Below are 25,254 nucleotides of genomic sequence, written 5' to 3'. Positions count from 1 at the left end.
CCAAAATACGTAGATAAAATTGAGAAACAAATACAAAATAGGCGAGAAATGGCCACACCAAATATTGGAAACTACTAGCAATAAAGCTAAAACACACAGTGCCACACGCAAATGGAGAATGCTGTAAGCTACATCAGTTAGCAGAGCCACGAAGGAGAGCATTGGGCGAAAAACAGAGCTATCGTTTTCACGTGACGTGCCGTCAATGATCAATGTCAAGCCGAGATCTGAATAAAGCAAGCCCCAAACTCGATGGGCAACGCGGGCTTACCAAAATGACCACATTGGCCGACGAGTACAGGGCACGGGCGATGGCTATGCGTTGCCGTTGGCCACCGGACAGCTTCAGGCCACGTTCGCCAATTTCCGTTCCATCGCCGGCAGGCATCAGGTCGAGGTCCGGCTTCAATGCACAGGCTCGCAGGACACGATCGTACCGCTTCGGTCGGAAGCTTTCCCCGAACAGGACGTTCTCCCGGATGGTGGCGTTCTGTAGCCAAGGGTTCTGTGGAACGTACGCAATCGACGAGTACCTGTGGGAAAGCGAGACAAACGCGTGCAGTGTTAAAGGAGCGTCGGGTGATCGAAAACATGGCAACTTGTAGGACTGCTTGCCGTTTGGCTGCTTTCTCTTCATACTGATGGATGACAAAAAATCCTCCTCGGAAACAAATAAACGATACATCATCCCGGTTTCTATAGGACGTTCGCGTACGGCCTACGGCGTGTTGCTTTCGATAGCTTGACTTTGTCCGAATGTCCGTTGCGAGGCTTCACTGCATGCGGCCAATTACGGTATGACGAAGGACCAACCAGCCGTCCAATCAATGCAGAGGTACGTTTAGATATCCACGGGTGTGCAAATGAGAGAATTTTTGCAATCAAACCGAGCAGGACGCGCGAAGGTGTCAATGAGCACTAATAAAGTGACATATCATTTCAGCGCAGGGTATAGGCTGTGTTGCTATGGAAACCGAATCAACATCCGGAACGCCATCCTAGTGGATATCTGACTTTGCGACATGCAAGCGCGGTTTTTCGGACATTCAAGCGCAGCAAGGACCTGCAAATTCTAACATCACTATAACCATAGAAAGCTTTCTAATGAATTTTTACTTAATTTCAACTGATAAACAAACATTTTGTCCTTTTGTTAAAACAAGAATATTTCACCGATATTAAATCGCTTCAGCAAACATCTAACGCTGTGCTACTCTCGTACAGGAACCGTTTATAAATAAACGTTCCAGTTCAGTCGTTAGACCACGACTCAAACACAAAGGGTGTGTGTTAGAGACGATCATTCGAAAGGATAATTCCAACGCAAACGCATCCACCCGAACGATAGCCGCTCTGCGAAGAGCCACAGCTCGTGCAGTTTTCCCGACGAGGCGTTAAACGGCACTAGCGGTTCTAGAAGCAAAAAGAAATCGAATTACGTTCACAAACAATCCTGCCAGCCCTCGGGCCGCGATGGAACGACATGACACTCAACGCTCGGCTACACTGTCCGATCGGAACGATAGCCTTATCCCACCACGAGGAAGAGATTCGATTAACGACCCAGGGATTTGCCATCCTTCGGGGCAGCTTGGTGTGCAACTGCAACGCGAATGCACTGCTCGTTCTGTGCGCAAAAATCGCTGATTGTTTGTACTCGATGAAATGTTTCCTTTTCTGGTGCCGCGCAACCTAGCGGCGGGCAAGTAAGAGGCACCTACGGGTGGTTGGGATTTATAATAAAGCGAGCATTTCTAGTTTGTTCTCGCGGCACCCACGCTGTTTGCTTTGATTTGTACGTGCGTGGGGACTGTATGCAGTGCCACGTGTAGCTTAGGTTATGTTTTATTTCACTTCAAACCGTAAAGCGAACAGAAACGATCAACTTAGGTTATGTTGCTTATCGGCATAGCCGAGAGAAATGATCACGAAATCATTTTATATAAGCTTAAAAAAAGATGTGTTCAAATAAATAAAAATAAATTTTTAATGTTTTTTTGAATTTTAAACTTGTTGCTTTCTGCAAACTACTCTCTGAAATAATTCTCACTTTAATAAATTATTTATAACGAAAGAAATTTGTTGCACGCGTAGCCCGTAATAAAGCCGGTTCAATAAAAAAAAACGATACCCAGCACAAACAAACGCGAAATAAAATCCATTCATCCATCTGTTGATTGGACCCGTGCCATCACGGTTCACTAATGCTCGTTTGATTTCCAAAAGAGCATGTAATAATTTGCTCCCCACTGCGCATCCATTTTCCACCAAACTTACAACTACCTCAGCAGCAGGATGTTGTGCTCCTTTTTTTTGTGTGTGTTTGCAACCATTTCCCTTTTCCGGCATTCGTTGCGAACCGAAAAAGCAACGCTGACGCAATCTGCCTCATGCCAATAACGAAAAAATGCTTCCCCCGTTCACTATCGGTTTAATTTACCGTACAAATAACTTCCACCGAAAATCCAATCCCGATGCATCCATTCCGGCTATCTGCCACACCGGGACGACGATGTGCAAAAGCATCAAACTATTCCGATAAAATAGCATTAATGTCGGCCCCAGGCCAGCCGTTTGGATGTGCCCCAAAATCAGCTTCACCTGCAGCTCCAGTCCAAGGCAACCACGGAGGCGATCCCACATACAATCTCTTCAGTCTGGGAAGCCCCGGACATCTCTTGGTGCGATGCTGGCTACTAGGGAAGGTACGGAGCGTGAAGCGGAGAAAATAAAAACGCAACCAATGGTGGATCTCTCTACACCTCGTTGCAATAAATACCGTAAAACGACCGCCGGCCGGTGTGGCCGCCTTCACGCCACCATCAGGGTATCGGGATCCCTTCGACCCATTATTTATGCTCACCGGACCGCTCCCTTTCCGGGTCCGGGATTGGGATGAATTGATTTCCCGACGAATTTATTGGCTTAACTTTTATTTATACATCCGCTTTAGTTGTCTATCCGGTGGTACGGACATAAAAAAATGAAAATAAACACTCACATTCGCTTTTTTTTTCGATAGTCGAAAAGGTCGAACAAGTGAAGCGGATGGGAAATCTTTTTTTTTTTTCGATCCCTGTAAGGCCCACTATGGCGTGTGTGTGTGTGTGAGTTGGGACTGGGGGAGGCTGTAAAGGATGGAACGTCCAACATTATTCCACTTCACGGTTCAGTCGATTTTTGAATAAAAAGATGGTGGGTGGCAAGGGATGAAGGTAGAATAAATTTACGATTGCGTTTTAGTTGCTTCTCGAGCGTTAATGCCATCAACTTTTATCGAGCGTGACAACTAAAAATTTATGCTGTAAACTACGCTGACAAATCTAGAATTATTGACGAAACCTTCTTGAAGCGACCTTTTAATCGATTTGAAATAAATTTGTTAGTTAAACCCCCACAAAAGCACTCATATTTGGTATTAAAAATTGCTCAATTCCGATGAGTGAACCATTTGTACACAAAAAAAGCATATCGTTTCATTAATCGAATGCTTCCACCCATAAAGACCACCGTAGGCAAAAAGGCATCCTAATTGTTTCCGAGAAATTAAATAACGCTGATTTGCTGTTCGAACGGGTATCGATGCCAAACATTGACATAGATACTTTCCAATACACCATCATTGCGCGAAGGAAACTCGCGCCCGAAATTAAAAATCAAAACTTGATCCCACCCAAAAATGCCAAAGTAAACGAATTTACGTGTTAATTGAATTTTCATTTTCGCGAATTTCACAATACGAACACCACCCGCAGCGATCTATCAAACCCGCGACCGGGTTTTTCGAGCCTACTGAACGGAAAATGGCGACCGAACGGGGAAAGATGGCGAGAGCACGCTGTCTAAAAATATCTCCCCAAAACTTTCCTTCAACGGTTTCGGTTCCTTTGCACAGCGCACGGGGAGCAGTTCTTCTTCCGGCGATGTTCTCTTTTTCATCTCCAGTTTCTGTTTCCCTAGCAACCCTTTCTAACCCTTCCGGGCCGTTGTCGCCACGGTGTATCGGGAAGGATTCGCCTTCATTTTCTCGCTCCCGCATGATACGGGCCCGCGTGGTGGCACAAAAAGCGGGCCCCGATTCCGAGCGGCCGGATAATCCATGTTTACTTCCAAACGAACGAGCATCGAAGCACGGGGACTTCGGCGTGACCGCCCGGTCCCGGTGGGTGCTAATCCGGCCCCTAATCAGCCGATTGTCGTACGGGCGAGTGCGCTTTCGGTGATGTACTTTCATGCTTCCGTGGCGCGTTTGCCATTTCTTTGCATTACTCCCACAACCACGCCAGCAACGCGGAGAACCGCCGCAAAAGATCAGCCGGAAACTGGCACCAAAAAAAAAGGAAGAAGAAAGAGGTAGAACTTACTTATTCCAGATCAGTTCGCCGGAAAGATGATTTATCTCCTTCAGCAGCGCCGCCAGCAGGGACGATTTACCGCTACCGCTGCGTCCCACGATGACGGTGAGTTTAGCTGGGGGTGTTGAAAAAAAAGAAGAAAGAAAAAGGACACCGATCGACCAGGCAGTTGGTTAATTTCGCATTCCATGTTCGACAGCTTCCGGTACCCGGGCTCACCTTTCGGAACGGTCAGCTGCTCGATGTGCAGCGTGTAGCGGGCAGGATCCTGCGCAGCGTCCCCATCTCCCGTCCACCCGAAGCGCGCATCCTTCAGGAACACGGCCGCATGGTCCGGCAGCCCGAAGCGCATCTCTCGCGCCAGGTGCTTCTGCTTCTGGCGACATTTCTCCAACCGAGCGCTCACCGACAGCTTGCTGTTCTTCTTCAGCTTCACTCGAGGGCTTGGGGCCGTCTTTTGGTACTTCGTGGGTCGCTGCCGACCAACAGGGACCCTTTCCGGGGGTGGTTCTATCCGATCGGACCGCACCGAGCGGTCCGAGCTAAGGGATGAATGTTGGCTGCAGCTTTTCCCGCTTGTCCGCTGCTCGGCCGGATCCTTGTCAACGGGTTCACGCTCGGATTGCGGCAAACCGGCGGCGTTATCAGGCAATTTGGTGCATTCCTCGCCATTAGCTACTGCAACGGATGCATCGGATGCAGCGGTGGGTGCAGTTGGGGTATCGGGTTGAGACGCTCCATCCGAGGTGTCGCCCGTTTCGTCCATGTCCAGCGAGGCGTCACTTTTGCTGAGAATTCGTGCTATCGTCCGGATGCCTTCGAGTGAACTGCGTTCGACCTCCGGCTGGCCGAGAAACGCCTCTAGTCGGCTTGTACTTACTACGGCCGCTAGAGTGACTGGGATTGTGATGGGGAAGATGAACAGCGGAACCGTCAGCTGGTTGAAGAGGGCCAACGACGCGAACAGGCGACCAGCCGTCAGCTCGTTTGGGTTGTTATCCAGCGCGAGAAACACGGCTATCGTCACGATGGTGATCAGCACGGATGAGATGTGCGTGAGCAGCACTTGGTGCAACATGGAAGGCAACGTCCACAAAACGAAGAACGGAAGTAATCAATATGCATTTTATCGTACGTATCGAAAATTACTAATTGTTTACTAAATTGCCAAAACAATGCGCACTGACGTCTACAAACGTCACTTCCGCTGGGTGTCAAACTCATGCAGCCTAACCTCACATCTCCCATATTTGACGTTCGATCATTACTTTATTTACTAAAATGATCACTGTATCCTTACGGAGGCTCTAATGAGCGACCTTATCGCAGTAAACATTCAATCATCCTCAAACCTCCGCAAAAGCGCAAAAACTTACAATGAATGTTAAGCGGCGTTGCGAGAAAATCGATTCTTCCCTCTAGCACAATATTTTCCAACCCGTTCACAATTCCATCAAACGAAACGACGTGCAATCGGACCGCCATCATTCAAAGAATTTCATTCTCCTTTTCCACGCCGAGCAAAGTAGCGAGTCGTCTAGTTACTAGTTGTTACTTTGTAACACAAACGGAAAGTCCAGCCTTACAGTCCTTTTTTCTTTCTTTCTTTCTCTGCCACGCTCAAAAGATCCTTTTACCCTGCAGCAGGGGTGCAACGAAGTAACGTTCGAAAGCGACTGTAAAGTGAAAAAAATATGTACCTCTGCGCATCACCACCGTGATAATTATGTCAATCGCGGGGTGTCGCGTGTTCGTATCCCATCAAGCACGCCTCATTACTATCGCAGGAAAAGGCAACCGACAACGAAAGACACGCTCTCTGTCATTATTGTACGCAACTCGACGCAAAGCTTTAGTGCTGTACCGAGAAATGTAGGGTTTTCATACAAAATCAACTCAGTGCACCGCGTTTGTTATTTCACCACGTATGAGCGATGTATAGAGAAGGATCTCCTAGTCAGTCCCTGGAAAATCTACCTGCGGGAAATCTGAATCCCCAGTTCTACTGGTAGCTTATTTTTTCTTTTTCTTATTGTAATTTCAACCCCCAAAGAAATTCCATCTGCCCCATTCATATCACTGATCGCTGATAAACCACAACCCAGCACCCAACGCCTTCTACTTACTCATTAATGTCCAGTAGATCGAGTCCAGGTCGAGGTGGCGCAGCTCCTGCTGGCGGGCTTGCGAAATTTTCTCTTTGAATACGCCCTCCCATGCGTTGAGTTTAATTAATTTTATCCCCAGCAGCACCTCGTTGATGCGTCGCAACCGCTCGTCGGTGCATTCCTGGTGGGTGGTGAGATTTTCCGGGTGGCGTTAGGGGTGGACACACCCCCACCCCGAAACAGAATAGGGACAAAAATCAGAACCAGGCTGCACAGAAATCGGACCACAAACGGGGCCCGTGCGCAGCAACCATGCCGTTAATGCTGATTTCAGCAGATTCCCGCACACCGGTACCGGATTCATTTAGGAACAGGATGAGGAGGGTGGGGAGAAGCAAGAAAGGGCAAATGGTGGGAATGAAATGGGCACGAGGGTTTGTTTTAAGCTGATAACCCCGTGCATGAGCATCCGGCCGTTCGGTCTTGCTTCCAGCTAGACGCAAAGGTGGAAAAATCGTTAAATCAAGATAAAGAATCCCATGGAAGGATCCTAGCGCCGGTTCAGACTGTGAAGATGTGAAAGGAATTTAATTCAACGGAAAGTCTGCCTCCACCGGTGGGCTTGAAAGCACGAGATTGAAAAGGTACGATCTTTGAGTCTGCTGCGTTCTTTTTTTTTTATGAGCTTTTCGAGCCTAAACATTACGTTAATGGAGCCTCGAGCTATTCATGGCTCTATTTGTACGGCTCATCCGACGCTCGGGCGACATTAATGAAGCCACCCACAGCAAACAGAGTCATCGGAGACCACAACCGACGGAACTGCCCGAAGAAACAATCCCAGAACAGTTGCAGCATTTGTTCTCGCACGAATTCAACAGCAAAAGCAACAAGCAGCTTGAACTTTGCACGCTTGGGACAGGAACGAGGGACCAAAAAAAGGGAGCGATCGAATTCGTCGCCGGCAATTAATTATTACGGCCCACGCCTTGCGCCCCCACATACGTACCGAGGCTTGTTTTGCGTTGGCCGCCATCAGCTTGCCGATCAGTATCTGTAGCGGTGTCATCGTGACGATGCAAACGACCGATCCAATTACCGTGCTAATCCCCAGCTGCCGATAGAGCAGGTACATCACGACGCCGATCTGAAAATGTAATTACGAAATAGCGGTAAAGCGGTGTGCGAGAGAAGTGAGTACGGTGATTGGAGGCTACCCCGCAGTAATGAAGTAAATAAGTAGAATAAATCATAGAACGCGAGGAAGTGGTAAGTGCTTCAGAATCCCATAGCCCGCAAAACAACAGCGGCAGCAAAAAAAAAAGTCTCCAACTACCCTCGACAGACGAGTGTTATCGTGCCTGCAGGGTAATGAATTGAAAATTGTTTCTACTCATTAACGTCCTCAAATGAATGGGAAGCTAGGGGAAGTTCCGGGTCGCTAGTGCGCTTCCTGGTAGGGTCCTTCGCGGCAAAGACCGCTTCCTCGAGTGGGAGCGTACTCATTCCGTGGGCTAAACAGGCTTACAGTAACTGCACTATCATCGTCATCATCATCAGGGACGACGACGACGACGACGACGACGATGTCGTTGACGGCAAGAAATCGTCCTTCAACTCAAAAAAGCAGGTGGCGAAGGACTAGCACGAAATATATATATTGTAAGCCCCACTTGCCAATGGCCATCCACGAGACCACGGCGTTACTTGTGAGCAAGAGAGAGAGAGAGAGAAAAACGATACACGAGCAAAAAAACAGGATACCTTTCCCAAGGGAGCTCCCACATCCCGAGCACAGGATGGTTAGGAAAGCTCTGCAACCATAACCGTGGGATGAAGTGCTTAAGTGGTACCGTTCACCAGGCGATGGAGCCACGTCGGGAAATTAGCCGAACCCATCGCACTCGGGCACGGTTGCCGACGTCTTTTGCAAGTAAGATGACTTTCTCCGTCGTTCTTCTTGGCGCTCGTTTTTTTTTTCTTTCACTTCCTCGTTGCGAAGAGTTTCACCGACACTTCACCTTTACTGCAATTTAAAACCCCGGAACAAAACGCGCGTTCTGCGCTACCGTCGGTTGCAAAGCTGCGATGAAACCGACCAAAGAAACCTCGTAATGTCAGCGAGTAATTTGTAATTTAAAATTATCTCACTCCCCGTTGACCCAGTTTTGTAGCGCCATGTTTTTTTTTTTGGGCTTTTTGTCGCCTACTTTGATGGTAATGAACGAGCGCGGTAAAGGAAGGCGACAAAAAAAAGGTATAACAATGACGCCACAGTGACATTAACTCCCACAGACGAGCAGGCGCTCCTAATTACTTAAATAGAGTCGAACCTCCGCTAAGCGAAATGCGCCACACGGTGCCGCATATTCATTCGTTTCGACTTCTACCACCATCGGAATTGATCTTTCCAACTTTTCCATCCGTCGCCCGGTGTCATTTGTGTCGAATTTAAGAACCATTTCCACAAGGCCAGCGTAAATGGGGCGAGATTTTTCTTCACTGCAATGAAGACATTTCCGTTGCTTCGATCGTTTGGAAGCGACCGTTTTTTTCCCCCTCTTACTTCTTGTTCATTTTCTTCATGCTCGTGACACCATCGTCACCTTCAATGGGCCGATAAAAGGCTAACATCCACCACCATCACCTCCGCAAACATTAGCTACAGATGCCGCCCCTGGCCAGTGACATTCGGCATTATTTACACAACAATCAAGCGGGCTCCGTTTTCCACCACTACGACCCGCGTGAACAGGTACCAGGATCACAGGTTTCGCCGGATTGCCTCGTTTCACCCCGGCCAAAATGTTAATGGGTGGCATAAACGCCATTACGGCCATAACGGCCGCCCGGGCAGCGCTGGTAGTAAAACATTCATTGGAAAACTTCCAAATCTTCTAACTGAACGAAACGGGTCCGTGGTGAGAGACGGTGACGCAACAATCTTACCACCCCACTCGAGGGTGGCCTTGAAATGTGAAGCGAATGGAAAAGTTCCCAATTTTGCCGATCCTGATAGCGCAAAAGCTAAGCAACGGGGGCTGTGGTTGGCGTTTTTTCCCCAACTATCGCGTCGGTTCGTGACGCACCGTGCCGTGTGTAGTGACAAATTAAACAGAACCCATTTTCCCCACCCACCTGCGGGGAAAACTCGGTGGCACCAGCAATGGAACCAGAAAACTTCGTTGCCGATCCCGATAACCGAAGAAACTTAAGATTATTAACATGCGACCGTGGAGCAACGGGAGATGGTTTTCCCCCGGTGATTGAGGAAAAGTTTTCCCACCCCTTCCGGGCGTATCGAAACAAAAAGCCCGCATCGGATTCCGGCAGTGGGAAGATGAATGCCGTGTTTTTTTTTTCTTCCATGCCCTTTTATCGGGCATTGCGGGTATTATGTATTCACAAATCACCCGATCATGACCGGATATGATGCTTTGAAACTTTCCACCCGTACTAGGGGTGGGTTTTAGGGAAGAATCCATTCGATTCAAAAGGATCCTTTGAGATAAGTTGTTTTTTTATTTGCGATTCAAAGTTGACCCGAGTTAATTGTACGTCGGTTCGAAAATTTATGATCCACTGCATCGAGCCCGGCATGTTAAACAAGCCAAGTTAACGAGCACGATTTAATATACACCTCCTCGAAAAAGGACACCCCAACGCGCTTAACAACCACCTGCTACTACGTTATTGTTTCCAATTAAGCCAATTAAAACGTAACTTCTACTTACGCGTGAAAGGGCTCGGATTTTTTTGCTAGTGTCCATCGTTTAACTGGGGAATGGGACGAAAAAAGAGCAACCCCAAACAGCTAACCATTAGCTGTTGCAGCGCGCCCTATTATCGAGCGAATGCACCAACGGCGCAAAGGTGCAAAAGGGGAGCCCAAAAACAAACACACTCACAGACACTGGGGCACAGATATGACAAAAAAAGAATATTCAATCGGAATAATTGAATATAATCACCGGCGGCTCCAGCGAGCGGCTGATCGATCGCGGTGTTATCGCAACGGAACCACCTGACGGCGACAGTTGCAGGCGTTGCACCGGTGCCAGTTTTAATGAAATTTTATGACAAACTATTCTCGCAACCCTTTAGAAAAAAAGCGTGAGCAATTGAAGGGAAGGTGAAAAAAGAATATCGACGTTTCGGGAAGGAAAAACAATATCCACAACGTGTCACGAAGCTGGCCGATGAAAAAAAGGTCCTGAAAGCGATTGAATCACGAACCGATCGAAAGTGAATTAGCGAGAAGTTATTGCGGAGTCCGGAGCCGAAACGATGGCGGGAGATTATTTATGGTAATTATGCGGAGAAGTTCATTTCGCTCGTTTCAAGCGATCAAGTTTCACATACGAATTATGAGAAAATTATTGGAGATTGTTGTCCCAGTAGACTTCCGGTTCTTATGAAGTCAAGAAGCTCTTTGAAAAATAAACTATGAGTGAGCACTATCTTTTTGAAATATTTGATCTCATTGAAACTCCTATACAAATATAGTGTCACAAATTCAATTGCTCTGTAGCATAAATGGTTGCATACTAGTTTCAAATGGGAATCAATTCAAAAATAATCGTTAGAGTGACACTAGGCATACTTTACGCATTAAGCATCGTTCGATACTAATGATGCAAACGCATAACATCATCGCCTACCACAGGCACCACCGGCATATGCACTAATGGTTTATTTACCACGGCTTTCAGCATTGTTCAGCGTTATGCTTAGCTGCTACCTTCCAAAAAGCGCTACAGATCACTTCAACTCCATGCAACATAGTAATGGCAACGTTTGCATCGTCCGCGGTGCTCCTGATTGCGTCAAAAAGCTAAGGCAGCACCACCGCCGCTGAGTTGCCTACAAAATAAACACCACTCATAAACGTTCCGTGCGATTGAAAGCACCCTCAGCACTTGTTACATTGGGTGAAATTTTTGCCCGCGACCCAGCGCATGGTGGAAAATCTGCAATGCAAACGTGAACCACGCGAAACGCGAGTCCGCTTCGCGAGTCCCACCAGAACGTGACGTTGTGACATCGAACTCACCTTGAGCGGAATGGCCCAAACGTAGTGCACCATTTTCACGAACGACATCACGTTGAACGAATCGTCCGACATCAGATTCGTGATGGTGCCGGCATCATGCACCCCGGCTGGTGCGTTTCGTTCCCGGTTGCTTCCTCGAGGTGGGTCATTTCCGGTGTCATCCACGCTACTGCGGCTTGCCTGTTCCGGTCCGTCCGAAATCAGGCGTTCCCAGGCCGCGCCACTAGCCATCGGAGGTTCGTCCCGTTGACCGGTGGCCGTTCGTTCGGTCGATGTTTCATGTCGGATTGGACCTCCATCGAACTGGGACCCATCTGCCACACGCGTGTTGACATTGTCCTCGACGATGCGTTCCCGTTGGTGCTGATGTGGCCCTCCGTTATCATCGTTCTCGTTGTTGTCACTCTCGTGGCGCGGTTTTCGTCCAACATCCTGTGTGGTGGTACTCCTCGGAGGCGGCTTTTCCCCGGCGTGAAAGCAGCTCGTGCTGAGTAGCAACGTTTTCCGGTACACCAGCCCTTGGAGGGCATTTTTGAGCCGGATTCCTTCCGCGTCCATGAGGTGAGTGCTCGCCTGGGAGAGTGTACCCTGCGCGAGGGAAGCCACCAGCACCAGAACACACACGAACCATCCATTAGCGAGCAGAGCCGGCCAGGTAAGTGCTAGCGGTTCGAGCCCCGAGGTCGCGTGGTGGCCGCTACCATCGTCGCTGTCGACGCCTTCAACGGCAGCTGTCGCCGCAGGTGATTGATTCGATTTGTCAACGCTAGCGTTCCAGGGCGCTGTATCATTGTTCGAAATTAAGGACACGGTTGGCACCGTTGCTGCCATCGCCGAAGCCGCTGCTATGTAATCGACGATATTGGAAATGCAAAGCGGACCGACCAGGGCGCACAGGTCTCCGGTGAGCTTAAGAAGCCCGCCCAGCAGGAACATACGCCAGCCGTTTCGCACGTAGCAACGCCAGAGAGATGCCCGCGTGCTCTTGATGGGGCCAGCAAGCGTGAAAGAAGAAGAGAGAAAAAATGATGCAGAAGAAAGATTAATTGCAGTTGCTTTTAGAATGGAATGACAAAACACACCTTGGGCGGAATTTGTCAAACAGGTGTCGGTAAGAGGCAACGCTTAAATCCTTTGATGGATGGCACCTAAATCAATGCGTGGGTGCAATGGGAGGTTTGACAAAAAAAATGTGTTTGGTTTTGCAAGCTATTAGCTCTAGGGTTTTAAACAACAAAAGTGCACATCATGATTCTTAGTATAACTGTCATTTAAGCCATGTCATAAAAGGGTGCATCTGTTCATTTGCTCATGCTTGACCATACTTCTCCATCAACCATGCGTCTCTATCAACCGTACGACTCCACCAATTATGTAGTTAGCTATAAATGACCAGGCGTCCCCATCAACCACCAGTAGAGCACCACACCAATAAAAATCGCCATTTATACGGCTTTTTCTGTTTCTAAAACCACATAAGGTACAAAACACCATGCGCCTCCATCAACCAGGCACCTACATAAAAAAATCACGTTCAATTAACCTTTCTATTAACCACTAGTGTAGCAATCAAAAAGAATCTGAATATAGCTTTTGCGGTCGCTAGAACCAAAGGCAACACAAAAACACCATGCGACATCATCAACCAGGCGCCTCCATCAAAAACCGCACGTGCAAGCTACAAACTACCATGCGTCTCCATCGGTACAGTAAATTGATTTTTTATGCTGTTTCATGTTTAGATGTGCGTTTTACAATCTTCAGCTTGTCAGCACACGATATTAGGCAACGGATTTATGCGCTTCATGCACATGTTAAGCGGCATTCAATTCAGCTTACCGGCCGAACCATGAAATATGAACATAATATCAAGATGGTAGCCGAACTCATAAGTGAAAAACGTGCCACAAAACCCAAAATACGCATCCTCATGCTGGACAGTTTAAATAATACGACCACATGGGCATCCAGGGAAAAAAACCCCGAGCCAGTGATTTATGTCGCAAGAAAACGGAACGATCGTGCGATAGAGCGAACGCGGAACAATGAGGCAAAAAAAAACGGCCACACCAACCCTCGTCACCGAGCACCCCCTATGCCGAGGTTTTCCGCCTACCGTAAAAGCCGAATGTCACCAAGCGAAAACGTTGGCTGAAAAACCACCGAGCAAATGCGAAAAAATAATTGGACCTCAAGGCAGATAAACGAAGGCCGGTTCCGGCACCGGCAAATGAGCCACCGAATCCCTCGTTTCTCGCCACTACGATTCAACCAGCGTCCCAGTGCACCCAACCCGCAGATAAGAAAGGATTGAACATGTCGGCAGCGGCCGAGCCTGGGTGGGGAGATTGCAGAGGAAGGTCGCAAAAAAGCGCCCTGATTTGCATGACCAAGAAAAAGCTTATCGCGGGACACAGGGTGTCCTCGTCCAATCCGGGCCACGAACAATTCATCCACCGAAAGGCGCACTCCCCTTTTTGTGGCCAACGCAGACGGTCCTAAACCACGTCGTGTCTCCCTCGCTGCCTTACCACGACCAGTGCCCGATTTTTCGGTTAACCCATTGTTGACGAGAACTACAAATCCACCGGCTCAATTCGTACCCACCCCGATGCCGGATGCCGCCGGAATGCTAAAGGATCTCCGAATTTCCCGCCGGCGAAGTGGTGAAGTGAATTAATTATCAGCTCGTGTAATCCTGTTTTCCATCCTCACTTTTTTTTTCTCTCACTATCTCGAGGGAGAGAAAGCTTACTCTACTCTCTCGCTCCAGCTCGCAACTGCAGCCCTTTTCTAAATGAAATGACTGCAGTGGTGACGGGACATTACCCAATGAGCGCTAAAGCGGGGAGAGAGTGAAAAAAAAGCCCCAAACGACCACCCCATCCGTTACATCGAAACGCTTCATACGGTGAATTGTCACCCAGGAATGAAAAGGGTCAAGCCATGTCCGACATTCACGCACAATTAGCATCAGAACCGCCCTTAATAGCACGGATAAGACCTGTTCCGTGTCGGCTGATGCGCACCCGTGCCTTGAGACGGGTTTTGCAGATTTAGTTCGCGGTGGATAAAAAACAAATGTGTTGAAAATTAAATGTGCAGATAAATATCTCGCATCGTTAATGTCGAATAAAGCTCCGCTTGACGTTTCTGCTCAATCCTCATTAGCGAGCTAAATGCACGCTCTTGCAAAATCCACTGCACAACTTGTGATAGGTAAAAGAAACTAGACAGCTAAGCACATTGTAGCATTCTGTAATACAGTCTGTCCACTCATCGGAAGCAAGACATCCTGAAAATCTTCTTCACCATTCCACCAACACCAACGTGTTGTGTTGCTTTTTATTATTCACTTACTACAATTAAACTAACAAAGCACGTACACCCGCCGCACAAAGATAACAACTAAAAGGCGAGGTTCTTAATACCACCGCTTTGGTGCCATTTTTCTTCGCACTCCTCAGCGGCTGTAAAAGTCCGATGCCCGGAAGCAACCGGAAGACAACGGTAAAAGGACACCGGACATAACAGCTCGAAACTATCGAAAACAACAGCGACAGAGCCGCGCGCCAGAGCTAGGCGCCGAGGCGGGGTTTAACGAACTTGCTAACAAAATAGTAAAATACTTTCCTTACGACCCCTCGTAGCATAATTAATCATGCCATTATTTCGCTCTTAAGCGCCACCTTTCCCGCGCGAAACCCTTTCGGGCTGGTAAAACTTGTCGCCGTTTCCGGTGGCTACTTTATACTACTACATTTCTTTGAAAACGCGCGTGGTGAAGAAAGCCAGCAGAACTTCGCCTTTGGTGCAAGGAATTTTCCGGGTCTTTGGGAAATCGGAAGCCTCCATTTCGGGACGAGCGACGGACTCGCACGCACAATACTTGATTTATAACCGTGGGTACTCGCCGACGATGGTCGACCAGCAAGTCCTTTGCTCGCATGCCATGCTAAAGCTTTTAAGAAGTGTCAACTCGCCGGGCTCGTCAATAAAACTTCACTCCATCCACCGAACACGCGGGTGCTCCACGCGGGGATATAGTTCGGACAGCACGCGGAAGGAGGACAACAACGACCAAAAAATAGGGCAAGTCCTTTTCGAACCGAAAACTATTCCTCCAACGCCAAGAAAACCAACCAAAGCTGCGATCCAAAGAGCTTTCTGCGACGCTGTGGACAAACTTACCTTGTAGCTTTGATAAATGAACAGGAACTGATCGTAGTGATAGCGGCTGGTGTCCTTCTCGTGCAGATTGCCCAGATCCTCCAGCTCGAGCGGCTCCCGGTAGCCGCGCCACAGCAGCGGCACGATCCAGTGGAAGGTGACTTTCGACAGGAACGTCGAATGGGGCGTCTTGTAGCCGAGCTGCCGTTCGCTCGACATTATCGTCGAAACGTGCCGGCGGCCGGTGTTTTGCTGGTGAGAGGAAAAATCACGCCACCGGGAGGATGCATGAAAAAAGTAACGAAAAGAAAGATGAACGAAAGAATGAAAATGCGAGCGAAGGAACGTGGCAAGAACAAAAAAAAACGCGGTCCCCTTAGAAATATATCAGCATGTTAAAAAGGAATGTTCGCTCCGGACCGGTTCACAGATCGGAGAAAAATGATCCCAAAATGGTGCCACCGTTGAAAGGGCAAAATAAAGTTATTAAAGTCGAAATCGATAGCATGATTAATAGGATGCCCCTTTTTGCCTGCGATCGATAGGATCAGCGGGCGAGCGATTCGACGGATGGATGGCTTGTTCGGTGTTTCGTTTCGGGTATTTGTGTCATCTTTTTGCTGCCATTTTGTGGCAGAACCTCACGGTGGTGGGGGCCACTTTTTTTGTGGAGAGGTTTGTTTTGATACCGATAAATCCCTCCAACCACAGCCTGAGCCGATTGGCTTGGGATTTTCTATAGCCCCCCCTTTGCTTGAAAACTATCAATCACTAAAGTAGCATTATAAGGGGTTAAATAAGCTAAATCAACTAATCATTTTTTGCCATATTTGCTCCATTTTGGAAAGTGTCTTTTGAACATGTTGTCACCGACTCAAAGCACACAAAAAAGCTCCCACTGTCTTCGATTCTGAGCTACGGAGAATGTACCTAACGAAAACAGAGCACCATCCTTCTTGACCTTCCCATAGACGAAGGTTAGAAAGGCAGTATTTTTTGCCTTCGTCCTAATCGAAAACGATTCCACCCTTGTCGCACACGTCCGCACCGTTCGAATCGGCTCCATTCTCGATACTCGATCAAATCAGCATCGATAATTTATTCATGACGTTTCACCTCGTTAGCACCCGGGGCCCTGAGCCATCCTGGAACCCGGACGAGGGTAAGCGCGCCCATTTCGCATGCGTGAACCCTCCGGCGCTCCGGTGGATTGCGGAGAATCCCGAATCCCTTTCCATGCTTTCCGAGAAAATAACAGATTTCAATGATTAATAAATACGGCATTAATTTTTTCCTCGGCACGTGAGGGAACGATTCTCCGGATGCTTCGGACCGTCGAGGGCACGTCAAAAATGGGGTGTTCCTCGTTGGAAAGACTGGTTGTACGATCCACTCGCACACGAGGGAATTTGATTGTCTCAACGTGACGTCAGAGACAGTAGTTGGAAATCGCACACTGATAAATTATTACCATTTGATACAGTTTTCACAACAAACGGATTGGCTTTTCTGGTGGTAAACAATGACCTGTCAGTTATGACAATTCCAGGAAAAGCGTTTCCATTATGATTTTGAAGGATTTGTTTTCCAATAAAATTTAAAATAACATTCAGTTTCATATGAAAAATGATCCTTTTTCCATGGAAAAACTAAACATTAAAATAAAACCCGACCCAAGGGTATGAAAATTACGTTATAGCAATGTTCGAAGTAACCACAATGTTTCGTGCATGAAGCAGCATCGAAATACGCACAAATCTAGGTGTAAATCCATCTAAAGGTCTTACGTTCTGCAACAAAACCACAACAAAAGCCCATCCGGAATGTAATAATACGCTCTAAAAAATTCCCTTGATCTAGCGCACTGAAACGAGGCTGAGACTACGCCGACATCGTGTCATAACCGAGGGTACGCTCATGAAAAGTCATGACCGGAACCAGCTAACCAGATTATCGATGTCATAAAATGTGCCACCCCCCTCCTTCAAACTTCCCTCCCACGCACCCATCAACACGTCGTTCCCTCAATTACAACCCTCCATGCCGATGAAAATTTCGCATCACGCATTGCCAAACGCATTTGTCAACATTTCAACCGTTTGCGGCGCTTTCCGCGGTTCCGTCACGATTTTTCCACCGCGCACGCTGTGGCGCTTTTTCCCCTTTTATTTCATGCCTTTCACATCTCCACCCACCACCCACTCCCGTCGTGGGTTCGATGAAAAGCATTGATTTATGCGCTTAATATTTCGATATTTCACCCAACCCCCGGCCCGCTTTTTTGGTGTATGTGTGTGCCCAAATTTTTTTATTTTATCAAACCGCCACCACCAACGAACGAGCGGGATAACTCCCCGGCCAGCTCGCAGGTGTCCTTTGCGGGTCGTTGCCTCGGGTTTCGCGTTTCGCGTTCGTTAAATCCCACATTTGCATACGCTCGTGACCGTGAAATGTCAACCGGTCATTGCGGTTTTGTGGTATCGATTTTGCACCAAAAACGCACCACACCACAACGCTTATGTTGCGCGCGGTTTCAGTGTTTATGTTTTAGCCCACTATGGTAAACGAGGCGGAAAAATGGCAGGGTGAGCGCTTTTTGTTTTTACATCTGTCGATCAAAATGTTTCGACGGCCTGCTAGCGGGCATCTTCTGGGGGCATCTCGTTTTCGGTGCATTATTTATGGATGCAAATTTTAGTCCCGACCGACCGCAAGCTCCCGTTACAACCCACCGCTAAAGGGCATTGTTTATTATGAGCACCTTTCGCACCCTACGCAATGGTTAGAAATTGCTCACGCAAAAACAATACCTTCTACAGATCCCCAGAGATAGAAAAAACCCCACCAAATGGCATGTACCCTTCGGATGCACCGCTCTCTGAGCGTCAAAATCTTCCCAAGATGCACACACACACATACACACACCTTCTGCAAGTTCTGGAAAGGTGCAAACTTGCTAACGAACGCAAACTTTCCTTTTCCACTTGACAGGCACGGAAAAGTTCACCGCCACTAGCGGGAAAAGGGGCCGGAAAATCCTTCCCGCTGGACGCCATTCGGGATGCCATAAACAAAAATCGAGCACAAGCGTCGAGAAGAATCCCGGGGTGCACTTTTCGCTCGACTAAGTTTTGTCTTTTTATGTGAGGACGCGAAAAAACCATCATAAACCTTCACCCCTCAAAATGTACGGTAGCTGTTTTGTGCGGTTTCGCGAGCTCTTGCCGAAATAATTATATTAATCAAGAGCGCGAAAGTTTCGGAAAGACTTTTTCCTAAAAGGACGCTTCTGTTTTCATTCACCCCTAAGTCTCTGTTCCCGTGAGAAGGTTGTGTCATTGTAGCCAGAGGCCAGATAAACACACAACATCATTCGGGGTTCTAATGTTCTTTAAGTGTGTGTTTTGCCGACCCATCTCACAATCGAACCTACCACCCGCCATCTGCAGCATTCTCTAACTCCCACTCCCCCATCGAAAGGTATCTCGTAATTCAGTTAATCCTTGCCAAAATTACTACACCAACTAATTGTGCTCCATTATGTAAAACTATCGCCAGGGCGGGTTTTCCACTGCGAAGCCAAGCTTTTTGCCATACCGAAACTTTTCCCCACCCAACCCGGGGCGGGTGTCGCAAAACCCATTCTGGGCCAGGACCACGCTTGCAACTGAATGGTGCAACTTTTTATGTACGCCAATCTAATTATAATTATGAACTAAATTTTCCTTCCACCTTGCGTGGAAACGGCGGGGAAAGCCCTTCGATAACGCGCGGAAATGGGGGCTCCGTGAAATTTAAACTGTCCACCGGGACCGTCCGGGACCGGGGGTCCGTGCCGTGGGGTTGCGACACGAGCACCGGGACTGGGGTTTAGTTTTCCCTGCAAATTCACCCTCCTGCATTTGGGTGGGAAAGCGAGCGACGGTGGGATGTTTTGGCACCCGGTCACCCGGTCGTAAGGGTAGTTTTGGGACCAAAACTTACCTCGCTCGATGGTGAACCTGTCCGAACGAACGTTCCGATTCCGGGACACTGTTTGTGTGGCTGTTTGTGTGCGTTTCGACTTCAAAACTCTACCGCACCAACACGATGGCCACCAGCCAGCGTATCAGTTGCGTCGTTATCCTTCGTCCGGATGGCACGGAGCCGGGAAACGGAATGCCGGCATGGACGGGGGAGGTCTTTATCGGGAAGTGGCGTGCATGGAATGACGGAAAATCGCACGGATTTTCCAGTGACGTCCCCAGCGAGCGAACGTCGTCTGTGTGGCCACGTGCTGTCATGACACGGCGAGCACGCAGATCAACATGCACACGTCAGAAATTTCCACCCAACGGCCGGGAAATGGTATGCAGTTTCGTGTTTACTTTTCCACCACCCAGTCCCAGGATGCAACCTTCATGCACTGAAACCTTCGCGACCCCTGCTGCACTCGGTATGAGCCCACCGTGGATGGAAAGTGTACCATTCTTTTTTCATTCTGCATCACTCTATCCAACCTCCGCAATCGGCGCTCGAGCGTTGTGACCCTTCAAGCCCAACACCACCAAGTGAGTTGGCTGTCAGAACGATATAAATTCCACAAAATTTATGATATTTTCTATACCCCCGTGCGTTCTGGTTGCATTTTCGATGGAATTTTCTTTTTTTTTCATCCTCTCTCTCTATCTGTTCACAGGGAGCAAAAAGCGGATAAAAAACGGGGTCAGATCGCACGATCGCCCTTCCAAAAGGTCACGCTCGCAGCGTGTACAAGGGCCAATGAAAAAATAACATAAACAAATTATGCTAAATGTATGCTAATTGCCCTGCAGCACGGCGATGAACAGTGCAACGCACGGGGTGAGATAAAACTGTGTTTTATTTTTACCTCGCCCACGTGCCGTCGAGCAAAATGTTGTTGTGTAAGCCCTCCGGACTAGGACGCCGAATGCAACTGGACTGGTGGACAATAACCGGCCGATAAATGTTACACCCAACACCACCCCTTTTGGCGGGGACAGTGTTTTGTTGGCGATGTATTAGCCGGCGGTGAGTAAATTATACGCCACCACAATCGCACCGGTTAATTATTTGCCATTAATTGCAGCCGCGCTTGATCCGATTAGCGAGCGCAGCTTGAAAAATGATTCCCATAAGTGCCGTGCGATCCTATTTCGCTAAACCCGATTCGACGAATTGCCTGCGATTCATTAGCAAATACCAACGGCAAGCAGGACGACCAAAACCAAAACCCCAGTGTAGCAGTTTAGACGATAAGCGAACCCACACAAATGTAAGCCGATTACTTTTAACATTTGCGTTAAGCCGCTTAACACTTTCTCTCAACGTATGGGAATCGAACAGCAGCAAACAAAAAAATGTTTAAAAATAATGTGATGTTTTAAAGTTATAAAAAAAACAAACGTGCTTCTCGTTAAAACTAACGCGTGGAAAACGATTAAATGCCAACAGAACCCATACAATCTAACCTTCGTGGAACAACTCACACAAATGGGTAAATCAAACACCTTTACCCATTTGACCCCAGCCAGGATGCGTCCCTTCAATGAGTCGAAATGAATAGTTTTGTGGTTCTTTCCCACACCCCAGAAAAAGCTCCTAACCTCAAAAAACATCACGCGAAGGATGAATGTTTTGTAGCCCATGCCACCCATCCAAATAAAAGGACTTTTAGGTGCTTCCCGTGCCAGATGGAAGCGTCTCTCGATGACAGGACGAACACTACAGCCCAGCAGGACCTCCATTACCTACCTCCGTGTAGAGCGTAAATCCATCGACGGTGGCGAGTATCGTCGTGGCAAGGGCTCCAGCCAGCGCCAGGAAGACTTCCGGCGCGCCAAGGATGCTGCGCCCGGGGGCCACCGCGTCGGCAGTGTCCGTGACATCGTTGATATATTTAAATTTGCACCACCGCCCGATCGACTGGGCTCCTTCGGCCGCAAGCACGGCGTATAATAGTCCTGCAGGGATAATAAATAAAAGCAAAAAATGGGTGACCTCCGGGATGGTGAAGGGGGGTGAGGGACCGCGACACAGCGGTGAGCGAGTGTCAGTGTCCCTCAGAATAGTCATTCGTCGTTGGGTTCGCGTGGCTTTCCAACCAAAGCCCGGCGATGGTCGAGAAAGGCAATCAAAAGCCACCCCATTTTACTCCAAGCAAACAGACGAATGGCGGCAAAAAAAGGGGAGGGGGGAAAGGACCCTGTTCTGGCGGGTGCTAGTTCACACGGTGACACACACACGCATGCCTGGACACCGAAGAGTGTGAAGAGGGGCTCAAAAAGGGGTTAGTGCCAAAAATAAATGGAGAGCAAGAACGAGAGAGAAAAAAAAACCGTCCTACACGCAGGAAAAGCTGGAAAAGAGGTGAGACCTGCACCGGGAGGGCAATATTTCGTCGTATCGGATAGTGCGTAACCGCTCACTCGCACATAAATAGCCGAGCAAGGACACCGAACACCGAAGAAGCCACCAGGACCGCGCCAGGATCGCGCACCAGGGCGTAATAGCATGCGACATGACGCATCGTCAGCCGACACGGTGCTAGAATTTTCACCCGAAATCGCCATCGCCCGGGAAGATAGCCGAGGAAAGGCCCGGGAGGTCCTGGTTGGGGGTACACCCTTTGGGGTGCATAATTTATGGACATGCTTCAGATTGAAAATTTATTTGGCGATGTAAATAACTTATTACTGTAGTCAACGGTGCTACCACGCTTGCTGGCGGTGGTGGAGATAGTGCTGGTGGTGGTGGTGGGTCCACCTCAGCTGTCCCTTCGAACCCCTTACCTCCCCTCTCCTCCTCATCCTCCTCCTCCTCCCCTACCTGGTGCTCTAGTGCTCCGGTGGGAGTTATCGTGGTGTCACTTGTGGGATTTATCCTTTCGGTCGATCGGAGTCCTGGCCGGCTGGGAACACTTTCGAGCTGCGTCCGATACCGACCACGCACACATAATAAAGCCATTCGAGCCGGGTGGCATTGAGCTTGGGGGTGGGTGACGGGTTGCTCTGATCTTGTTTATAAGCGCGCCAATTTATGAGCTAGTCCTATTGTTTCGGTTCTCTCTCTCTCTCTCTCTCTGTCTCTCGCAACGACCTCTCACCGTCCAATAGTGGGACGATGTGCGTAAAACATGCCCTCGGATAGAACCGTGCAAGGAGTCCTCGTTCTCGAGGGCTAATCTCCGCCTAGCACGGTCAAAACGGTTGAGTTAGGTCAGGAATCGCGTGAACGTAATAAGGTGTATCCGAACAGCAGGCTGGATTGGAATCTAATGCAGTGGTAGCGTCGCGACGTGCGATCAAAAAGAAGCACAGCATGCCATGAGCAAAGTGGAGCGACTTTTAAAGAGAGCAAACATTAAATTTAGGGCAAATTTTAGACAAAGTTCGCAGATAAGTTCATTACAATGACATGCTATTTGTGGTCAAATTAAAATGCAATAGAGCCCCTAAAATAATTAGAGATTTTATGAAAACAGGAATCTAATAAAAGTAAATTTAAATCCAGATAACTTTTGTAACAAATGTTTCTAGCTTACTTTGTTTAGAAGGTTAGTAGAGCGTACAGCAAATACTCGACTTCCCAAAGTCAGCGAAAATGACCGTAATCAATTCCACCAAATCCAGCTGTAAGATCAACACATCCACACGGAATATGTTTCAGCCCAACGCAACCAGGCTGCATTTTATGACGTTTTTCATTCACCAGCGCTAAATCGTGAAGCATAGAATATGGCCGTAATAAGCACGCAACTACGGAAAAGCGTTCATGCGCGTGAAGCGAGAAATGCGGAGGTGGCAAACAAAAGCACCGTACTACTAAATTGACTTCCCCAATCCCCCAGAACCAGGCGCTTCCTTCCGAGTACACGCAACCTCACAACTTACCGCATTTATCCCGCCGTTCGATGGCCCGAACCAGACACGCCAGCCCGAGGTGAGCCACCAGTCCAAGGCAAGCGGCTCCAAGCCCAACCGTAACCGAGAGCCAAGCGAACACGTCGGTTTCGGAGTGTACTTCCGGTTGCACTGGACTACCGGTGCAGTCGTTCCGGATCCGCCCCAACCGATCGACGGCCAGCCACTGGTGGCCAATTTCACCGATACCGACGAGCAGCGCCACCAGCAGCACGATTGACCGCAAATTATGCAAAGCCAGCAGATTACGGCGCCTGCGAATGGAAAAGCGAAACGAAGCGGATGAAAAGGGGGCGAAATGCCTGGACAGGTTTGGGGGGAATATTTGCACATTCGCACTGTGTATTATAAAGCTCAACGTCGGGACACCGCACATCGGATGTGGAACGCTTTTCCAAGCTTTTGAACGTGGCTGAATGGGCGAAACTCTCAGCAGCAGATGGCGGTGAGTCACGCGAAGGTACCTCCTGTTGGGGGGAGTAAGTCCTTTCGCAGATTCAATGAGCTCCGTTTAAGGTGATATTGCTTTATGGCGTTGCTGGGCGGGCAGCGTGTAGACGTGCCGGAATGATAAAGGACACGGTTCTTCTTCGACGATCAGTGCAGAATATTTCTAACAAAGGGTCAAGTCTATAAAGTGAGAAGATACTCTACGTTTCTTGGAACCTTGCGATTTATAAAAAAAAAAGGTATTCCTGATTTATATAGCACGAAAATTCACTTACAAACGATTCGTCTATATCCTAGTTTTTAATGATATATTTTTGCAACCCACTAAACGAAGAAAATTGACATTTAGCAGCACAATAATGAACTCAATGTCTAACAGACCTAACCATTATTCTATACATTGCCTATTCAGCGGGAACGATCCTCCTTTATGGCTCATAAAACGCCCCTTGATTGCCTTGAATCTCGTGTGAAACAAATGGCCGACTCCCGGGAAACCTTTGTACTACCGATGGAGTATTTTCTTTTTGTCCGAAACAGAAACACACAAATCTCGAAAAACCGGCGATCAAGCATCCCAAGGGGTTTTCTTCGCCGTCGCCGTCATACGCCCAGCTCTCACCTCCATTTCGTCGATTGTTTACAGCTGCTCAACACCCCAATTGCCCAACTCCCCCAGCAGCTCACCTTGTGTCGAAACTCCGCACCACGTAACCGATGGTCAGTAGGGACGCAACGAGCACCAGCCCACTCAACAGTGCGTTCGTCAGGTTCGCGTGGTAGAGCGCTCGAACAGCTGCCGGCTGCAACCGATCGTGCGATCCGATCATGGCCAGGAACGCTGCCGTTACTGCCGGCAACTTTCCACGATCACAAACCATGTTCGTGTGAGTTTCCCTCTGTGCGGGTGTGTTGGTATATTCTATTTTCTTTTTTTGTTAAAATTTTCTCTATCACTGTCCTTTCACTGGACGCAAAATCACGACTGAATGGGTTGATTTTCATCCCCACACTACGCACTTTGGCATGGTTTGCTCAACTACGTGGCTGATCGTTGGACTCCCTTCCATTGAACACGATGGACGAACTTCTGACTGACTGTCCAACATGTTCAGCCTCGATTGCGATCGTCAGCACTGTGGTAAACACTTTCCTGTGATGCGTTGTGAAGTACAACGCGCACTTATGCTGGCCTA

General features: G+C 48.4%; 1 protein-coding gene across 1 annotated transcript in view; it reads right to left on the bottom strand.

Moving 5' to 3' along the window:
* LOC128722729 (ATP-binding cassette sub-family C member Sur) overlaps positions 1-24,968 on the bottom strand; it is a 36,631-nt gene extending 11,663 nt beyond the window's left edge. The window contains exons 1-10 of the mRNA XM_053816408.1: positions 24,746-24,968; positions 23,579-23,862; positions 21,441-21,649; positions 15,708-15,938; positions 11,517-12,500; positions 7,473-7,610; positions 6,482-6,644; positions 4,575-5,420; positions 4,365-4,470; positions 272-533 (exon numbers count right to left, since the gene is read on the bottom strand). Coding sequence (XP_053672383.1) covers positions 272-533; positions 4,365-4,470; positions 4,575-5,420; positions 6,482-6,644; positions 7,473-7,610; positions 11,517-12,500; positions 15,708-15,938; positions 21,441-21,649; positions 23,579-23,862; positions 24,746-24,939 — 3,417 coding nt within the window. The 5' untranslated portion in view covers positions 24,940-24,968. The remainder of the gene's footprint in view (positions 1-271; positions 534-4,364; positions 4,471-4,574; positions 5,421-6,481; positions 6,645-7,472; positions 7,611-11,516; positions 12,501-15,707; positions 15,939-21,440; positions 21,650-23,578; positions 23,863-24,745) is intronic.
* Positions 24,969-25,254: the final 286 nt, after the last annotated feature.

This window comes from Anopheles nili, chromosome 3 (assembly GCF_943737925.1).
Source record: "Anopheles nili chromosome 3, idAnoNiliSN_F5_01, whole genome shotgun sequence".
Classification (NCBI taxonomy): Eukaryota; Metazoa; Arthropoda; class Insecta; order Diptera; family Culicidae; genus Anopheles; species Anopheles nili.
Note: the sequence above shows the minus strand (reverse complement) of the source record. Positions and strands in the feature narration are given on the sequence as shown.